At 52.1% G+C, this 8,325-nt stretch overlaps 1 protein-coding gene across 1 annotated transcript in view; it reads right to left on the bottom strand.

The window, feature by feature from the left end:
* Positions 1–7,073: 7,073 nt before the first annotated feature.
* The window catches only part of SAG (S-antigen visual arrestin), a 41,321-nt gene continuing 40,069 nt past the window's right edge, over positions 7,074–8,325 (bottom strand). Inside the window, exons 15-16 of the mRNA XM_045367923.2 lie at positions 7,706–7,715; positions 7,074–7,315 (exon numbers count right to left, since the gene is read on the bottom strand). Coding sequence (XP_045223858.1) covers positions 7,210–7,315; positions 7,706–7,715 — 116 coding nt within the window. The 3' untranslated portion in view covers positions 7,074–7,209. The remainder of the gene's footprint in view (positions 7,316–7,705; positions 7,716–8,325) is intronic.

Here is an 8,325-nt window from a genome sequence, read left to right as displayed (position 1 = left end):
GCGCACCGCGGGCGGGGGCGGGGCGGGGCCGGCGGGAGGGGCGGGGCCGAGGGCGGGCCGGGCCGGGGGCGGTGGGGGCGGCCTCCCGCCTCTCCCCGCCGCGCCCCCTGCCGGCCTTGTGCGCAGCTGCAGACGGCGCGGCGCGGCCCCTCCCCGCCCCCACCTGAAGGGTCCCGGGGCCCCCCGCCCACCTCTCCCGGCCGTGGCTTCTGTGTGTTCTTTCTGGGACGCCGTTTGTGTTCTTGTTTCTATGTTCACTTCTTAAAACATCTCCACTCTTCCGCATCAGAATGTAGGTAACCTCCGGCAGGCCAGGGCCGCGTCTGTCCTGCCCAGCCTTGTGTGGCCGAGTTTGGGGCGAGCTCGAATGCGCGCGCGCATGCTGGAAAGAGACCCCGGTACTGGGACGGTCCTCGGGACACCAGAACTGGGATGCACCGCTCCATCTGGGAAGGCTTCCTGGAGAAAACGGTTCTTAAGGAGAGATGGAAAATGTGAGCAGGAGTTGTGACTAGAGAGGGAATCGTGTTCTAGGCAGAGACCAGATTTGTGCAAAGGCCTGGAGGTAAGAAAGAACTTGTGTTGGGCGAAGACGAGGGAAGAAAGGGAAGCTGGTGCTTAGAGCAAGGAAAACGGCATTAAGATATGAGCCTCGGGGCGGGCAGGTCGAAGCGGGCTTTGGAAACCAGATAAGGGGTTGGAAGGCAGCAGGAAGCCCTTGAGGGATTTAACCCTGGTCGGGGCTGGGTCACCACGCTGGGGCCTGTGATCCGGGCTTTGAAGTTATCAGGGCAGGTGGACACCCTGGATTACCGAACGGCTGAGAGATAGAGAAGTGGACTGAGATCCAGGTGGGGAGTGACCAGCGACTGGAGGGAGACAGAGGTGACAGGGACGAGCCCCATGTTGCCCAGGGAGGCTGCTGGATAGTGGGTGGGTTGGGGTCCAGCCCTGCTCTGGGCAGAAGAGGGGAAGCGCAGCTGGAGATAAGATCAGCCGAGTTTTTGGTGCCATCCAGGTGGAGCAGGACTTGGTGCCACCCAGAGGAAATGCTGTCCATCTGTCTGCCCTGCTCTGAGGGGCAAATCAGTAAGGGGCTGCCCAGGTGTGCCCTTGCCCCATCAAAGGGCTGCTGCTAGAGACCCCACCTGCCTATCGGCATTCGCCAGCCCGCCGCCCTGGGCAGTGACTGGGGGCTGCAGAGTGGCATCTGGCATGGGGACACGGCCAGGGGCATGGGCTCACAGCCAGGACAGAGGAGGACAAGGCCTAAAGCAGGAACAGTCTGGGACAGGCCAAAGGCCCCAGGGTGCACCAGGGTACTAGCCACTAGCCACATGTGGCTACTTAAATTTCAGTTAAAATTAAGCATTCTGTTCCTCAGTCACATGAGCCACATTTCAAGGACTCAGTAAGCTGCATGTGGCTTAGCAGCTGCCACTCTGGATAGCACAAATACAGAACACTTCCTCCGTCCCCCCAGAAAGTTCTGCAGCACAGTCGCATGCTGAACTGTGCCCTCCCATCATCCCTATGTTGAAGTCCTAACCCCCAGTACCTCAGCATGTGACTGCATTTGGAGTTAAGGTTTTTAAAAAGGTAATGAAATTAAAATGAGGTCACAGGGGTGGTCCCTAATCTGGTATGACTGGCGTCCTCATAAGAAGAGGAGATGAGAACACAGACACACACAGAGGGCAGCCCATGTGAAGACACAGGGAGAAGATGGCATCTACAGGCCAAGGAGAGAGGCCTCCGATGGAACTCCCCCTGCTGACACTGTGATCTTGGACTTCCAGCCACCAGAACTGAGAGCTTCAATTCCTGTGGTGGAAGCCGCCCAGCCTGTGGTGCAGTGCTCTGGCAGCCCTAGAGAACTCATGCAGTCACAAAGGGCTCCAGCCTCTCCACAGGGTTGGAACTTGTCTATCAATTAACTACATATGGAGTGATACACAGAAGCAAAACCCTGGGGGTGAGCAAGGCGACAGAGGGGCAGGGACGCACAGGGGAAGAAAGAATTCATTCCTTCATTCCGCGGGGGAACCGGGTGACCTGAGCAGGGTTTAGAATTGGAATGGAGAGGCCGGATATGAAGGGAATTTCCCAGGACAACACAAAAAGGGGGAGACTACCCCCTACCAGGTGAGCAGAGCGGGTGACGAGGGATTTAGGTGAAGCTGGTAGCAAGGTGGGTGCAGGAGGCAGGGAGGTGAGCAGCCGCGCCAGGATGCAGAGTAGCCTCCCGGCCCTGCTATGAGGCAAGGACTTCAGTCCCGTGGACACTGAAACTGGCAAGGGGGTTTTGGAAAGCAGAGGAACTCATGTATCTGAGCAGAGAATGATCCAGGGGACAGAAGACTAGAAACAGGGAGGCCATTAAAATGCTGTTGCCTACACATGTTAGGAGCCCGGGGGACATCCGGGCCCCAGAACTCGTCATTTTAGAGGCAAGGGCATGAACGTGGTGGTTAAGAAGCAGAAACCGTGGCTGGAGAGGAGGAAATCTGCAATTACCAGAAAATACTGAGATTGTCACAGCCAAGAGGAGCCAAGGAGACATGATGACTAAACGTCACATGGGATCCTAGATGGGATCCCAGAACAGAAAAAGGACATTAGGTAAAAGCTGAGGAAATTGGAATTAAGTACGGGGCTTTAGTTTAATAATAACGTGTCAATATTGATTTCCGGGTAGGAGGAGGGTGAGGATTGAAGAACTACCTATCGGGGATTATTGCGCTGATTACTTGGGTGACAAAAGTATCTGTACACCAAACCCTCATGACATGCCATTTACCCATGTAACAAACCTGCACATGTACCCCCTGGATCTAAACTAAAAGTTGGAAAGAAATATATGTATTACTGGAAACAAAATTTGAGTCATTCAGTGTGGCAAATGTACCTTACTCATGTAAGGGTTAATAATAGGGGCTTTGAGGTGTGGGGGACCTCACCAGAACATCTTTGCAACTTTTCTGTAAATCTAAAACTATTCAAAATAAAAAGTGCATTTTAAAAAGGATTAGGCTTGGTAAAAATTATGTTCTTAAAGCAAAGAAAACTCTGGCATGAATGTTCTTTGATGATGAAGCAGCTTTTTTGTTCTCCCCGTGAGCGCACAGTGTGGTTCCCCTGGAGATCTCAGGAAGGGCTGAGACATCAACTCCCCCAAAGCGGTGGCCTGGAAGAGCACATTCCCTCCGGTGCTTCTTTATTGAATGAGTCACACTATGAATCATCTCTAACGACAGCCTGCTCCCTGAGTCTACCCCACCTTGAGGGCATATCAAGGTGGCAGTAATAACACACTTCACGTCCAACCTAATCCTTCTTTGTGGCAGGTCAGGGAAGAGGCACAACTCTTGTCAGAAAGAACCACTTCACATTGGAGAATATAAACGGGAAACTTGAAAACATGGGAATCATCCAATTTTTACCCTCAACTAGGGTCATGATTGACATTTGGAGCAGCACGTTTCTCCATTGCATGTGACATAGAGCTTCTGGTCCTCAAGCATGTGAAAACCAAAAACCACCACACACATTTCCAAATGTCCCCAACTCCCACCCCGCACTTGCCCTACTCCTCAAAGATCAGTAAATGCGACTCAGTCCTGTGAAAGTAAGGTGGAAGGAAGAAACGTTTTTTAAATGTTAAATAGAAAACAGACACCCTAAAAAGAAATTACACAGGTGACAAAATTGTAGAGAACTAAATACACATACAAGTACAAGTCCAGTTGTGGAGATCTGAGATGAGCAGACTGGACCCATGTCGATACCCCGGTGTGATACTGTACTATAGCTTTACACGATGCTGCCACTGGAGGAAATCAGGTAAAGGGTTCCTGGGGTCTCTGTATTACCCCACACAACTGCATGTGAATACGCAAATCTCTCAATGAAAATTTCTTTTTCTTTCTTTTTTTTTTGAGACGGAGTCTCACTCTGTTGCCCAGGCTGGAATGCAATGGCACAGTCTGGGCTTGCTGCAGCCTCCATCTCTTGGATTCAAACAATTCTCCTGCCTCAGCCTCCTGAGTAGCTGGGATTACAGGCACCTGCCACCATGCCTGGCTACTTTTTTTGTATGTTTAGTAGTGACGGGTTTCTCCATGTTGGCCAGGCTGGTCTTGAATTCCTGACCTTGTGATCCGCCCGCCTCGGCCTCCCAAAGTCCTGGGATTACAGTCATGAGCCACCGCGCCCAGCCTGAAAATTTCAATGGAAAAAAATAGCAAGGGCCAAGGGCAGTTGTTGAATCCTAAATGCTAATCTCCCTCCCCCGACTCCACCAAACTCTCCTACTTCCATTCAGCACCATTCAGTGGGCAAACGTCTAGTTACAGACTGAGAGACACCAGCATTCAAGCCTTGACTCTCACTAGCTGTGTGACCTTGTGTAAGGTACATAACCTCTCTGAACCGCAATTTCCTCATCTAAGGAATGGGAATGATGCTACTGATTTATAACTACTACTGGAATGGTTAGATGTCAGATGTGAAGTACTTGGCACAAGGTAGACGTTCCATCAGTGGCAGGGATCCCCCTTCTCCAGCCCTTCATTGCTGGTTGCAGAACTTTCTCTGTGCAGCACCTTCGACTGCTCTGTACCCCGTTTCTTGCACTGCACCTGTCCCAAAAACTCTGGGCCACACATTCAACCTACACATAGACTTCCTGCCTCCTGATACCAAGGGACACTGCATGCCAGTAGACAGCCCCACACATGTGCAGGCTGAGCTGAGCCAAGCTTCCACTTTCTGCTCAGGGCAGCTGGCGGCTCGCTTCCTTCCCCAACTCCCTCCCCAGCATGGCCAGCTGCAGGCCATAAACAAGCCAACACCTGGAGGGCGTGTCCAGACTTTTGGCACCAAAATAACTAGGAGGGCAAGGGCTGTTCTGACCTCTCGTCTCCAGGGATTGGTCTTCCAGCCCTTCTCTCCGGCTCTCTCACCCACATAGTTCCAAAGGTCGGGCTTGTTAACGTCCACCCTGACTTAGGATGTCCTGGGGTCAAGCAATGCAGGAACCAACGGGCTGGTCCTCGCACCAGGCACCACGGGGCAGAATCCCAGGCCCTGGGCTAGCCCAAGAGCTCTAACAGGAGCTAAACACAGCAGCCTGTGTACTGTGGCAGAGGGCAGGGGAAGGACTCAGTGCAATGGGGAACAGCTTTGAGGATCCTCAGAGGAGTGTGCCACCCTGGCCGTCCCTTGCCTGCATGCCCTGAGGGGAGCATGGGTTAAAATGGTTATGCACCATTGCCTTAGCACAGACAGAAAAAGAAGGAGGGACTGTGTCTGATCCTGCTAACCCACAGCCTGAAGGACCAATCTTCCACCTGTAGTCTAGTGTATTTTAAATCCTCCTCCCAATGCCAAGATGCCTGAGTCAACACACGGGTCCACACCTCGTTTTGTCTGAGATCCCATCCAAGCTTCCCAAGTGGAGCCTCCTCATCTAAATCCCAATCTGCAGGACCCAAACAGCTGGAATCCTGCTCAACAACCCCAGATGTTGGGAACCTTCATGTGTATGGAACCCATGCCCTGGCCAGCCCTCTGTCGCCACATTCCATCCCAGAAGGCCGAGCCATGTGTACTCTCCATCTAGAAGTGAGGGTCGCCATCACAGAAGGCACCCTCTGCCTTCTGTGAGTGGGTTGAACTGTGGAGGAATCTCCAACGCCCCTTTACCCTGCTCCCTTAAAGCATGGACCAGAGATGGACCACAGCCTACGCATCCCCAACCCTTCCTTGGCCGCCATGAGCCTGTTCAGTATCTGTGCCATCAGCAGCAGGCCCGGTGGGTACCTCAGGGCAGGAAGGGACCCTACAAAGGGAAGGCCCCTGGTATCACCTCTATTATCCCTCCTCCACCTGCAGCTCACCTTCCTCCCTGACTTTCAGAGTGCTCTCCCCTATGCCTTTCATGCCCAGTCTCAGTGAAGCACACTCTAAGTAAGCCCACGTGACTCACAATCAACCCCTTTTTCTGGGACTCTCCATCTTCAGGGCTGGGCTCTGCCATCGCTAGCCATGGGGTGTTGAATCTCCCAGCCAAAGCTGAGCTAGTTGGATTCTCCTTCCCAATAACTGCCCACTGGGACCAAGAGACGCAGAGCTGGGAGCGTGTAGTGTGGGGCCACATGAATAGCCGCCCTGGAGAGTGGGTCCCTGACCTCTGGAGCTTCTCTGATTCCTGCTCACCCCAGGTGTGGCAGCTCAGGTTCGTCCTTCAGTTCTCTGACCACACCACAGTCCTCCCACAACATTCCTTCTCCCCACCTTAAGTTGACCAAATCTGATTTTGTTTCTTGCATTGAATAGATCTTAACCAACAACCCAAAGCTCAAACAGGCACCTGGACCCAAAAGTTGAATCAGTAACCAAGAGTATTTTTGTCCACAGGTGTTCTCTGCCCTGTTTAACTTGGGAGGCTCTTTAGGGCCTGGAAGTTGGGACTGGTTAGGTAATTAGAAACATACACACCAGGCCAGGCCTGGTGGCTCACGCCTGTAATCCCAGCACTTTGGGAGGCCCAGGTGGGTGGATCACCTGAGGTCAGCAGTTCGAGACCAGCTAACATGGTGAAACCCTATCTCTAATAAAAATACAAAAAATTAGGCGGGCTTGTGGCATGCGCCTGTAATCTCAGCTACTCAGGAGGCTGAGACAGGAGAATCGCTTGAATCCAGGAGGCAGAGGTTGCAGTGAGCCGAGATCATGCCACTGCCCTCCAGCCTGGGCAACAAGAGCGAAACAAGGAAGGAAGGAGGGAGGGAGGGAGGAAGGAAGGAAGGCGGGCAGGCGGGCAGGAAGGCACTGTTTCCAGAGAAACACCTCAGATTGGGACTCCTAGGAACGCCCCTGGACACACCAAGGGCCCCACCTGGTAAGCACATTGATTTCCAGACACCTTCTGTCCCTCATGGGCCAGTGGTGAGCCATTCTGTGGAAGGCTGGCCTCCTCCCCAACCCTCCGACTCCAGGGACCCTAAAGGTGGCAGCTTCTGTGTCATGTCATCAACTCGGCCTCCCCAACAAATCAACCAACTCATGACTCAGGGGAGAACAAACAAGCTTTATTTCTCAGAAGAAGACTCATCCTTTCATACGTAGCATAACTCCAAAGGGCTAAACTGTGGGGCTTTGCACTGGTAACTACAGGTCATTTTCCGGCATCCTGAGCTGACATCTTCACTCATCAACGTCATTCTTGTCTCTCTTCCCCTCCTCAGCTTCTCCTGCATCTTTCAGATTATGCCGAGCAAACTCCTCAAAAACTAAATTTGCATCCTGATAACTAAAATAAAACAAACAACATTTTGATCATTGCACGCCCTTTGAAGCTGAAACTGAAACAAGATCCTTGATATTTTTGCAACAAAGGAACTGATCAAGGTTTTCCCCATGATAGAACATGGGAGCACGTCATTTTCCTCAAGGCTTTGTTTAAAATTCCTTTAACTAGCACCAATGGGAGAAAACAAAGGCACGCACAGAGTGAGCAAGCCCAGCGTAATGGTGCACGCATGCCGTAAGCACTAGGGAGCAGACAGGAAGTAGCAGATGTGCCTCCTGAACCGGCCGGAGAGCTTGGGATATGTGAAAAGACTCAAAGAGGGGTTTGTGCTGGAGGAGAAGGTCCCAGGGCACAGGGCAAGTCAGGGCCACATTCAAGAGGCTCACTCACCTTTCCTTAGCTGTAAGCAGGAATTAAAGGGAGGCAGGGAAGAGGGAGAGAGAGACATTTGTTAGTATAAATTCTATATCATAGCTGTACCTAGAAAATGTCTCCCTTTTAGGTGACTTTACGGTTTGAGAGATAAGGCCTAGATACATGTAATTCACGATCACAGCGTGTAATTCCTGCCTCCCTGCCTTTCCCACTTGAACAGCTTTTCTCCTTGCATTTTATTTTATTTGAGACTGAGTCTCGCTGTGTCACCCAGGCTGGAATGCAGTGACACGATCTCTGCTTACTGCAACCTTTGCCTCCTGGTTTCAAGAGATTCTCATGCCTCAGCCTCCTGAGTAGCTGGAATTTCAGGCATGCGCCATTACGCCTGGCTAATTTTTGTATCTTTAGTAGAGACAGGGTTTCAGCTATGTTGGCCAGGCTGGTCTCAAACTCCTGACCTCAAGTGATCTGCCTGCCTCGGCCTCCCAAGTGCTGGGATTACAGGCGTGAGCCACTGCGCCCGGCCTCTCCTTGCATTTTAAATCACTGCTTCCTTTACAATGTGCCACAACCCTCACCTCCTCAAATGAAACCCCCCCAGTCTCACCTCTAGGACGCTTTCCCTGATCAGC

Source organism: Macaca fascicularis, chromosome 12, assembly GCF_037993035.2.
Source record: "Macaca fascicularis isolate 582-1 chromosome 12, T2T-MFA8v1.1".
Classification (NCBI taxonomy): Eukaryota; Metazoa; Chordata; class Mammalia; order Primates; family Cercopithecidae; genus Macaca; species Macaca fascicularis.
Note: the sequence above shows the minus strand (reverse complement) of the source record. Positions and strands in the feature narration are given on the sequence as shown.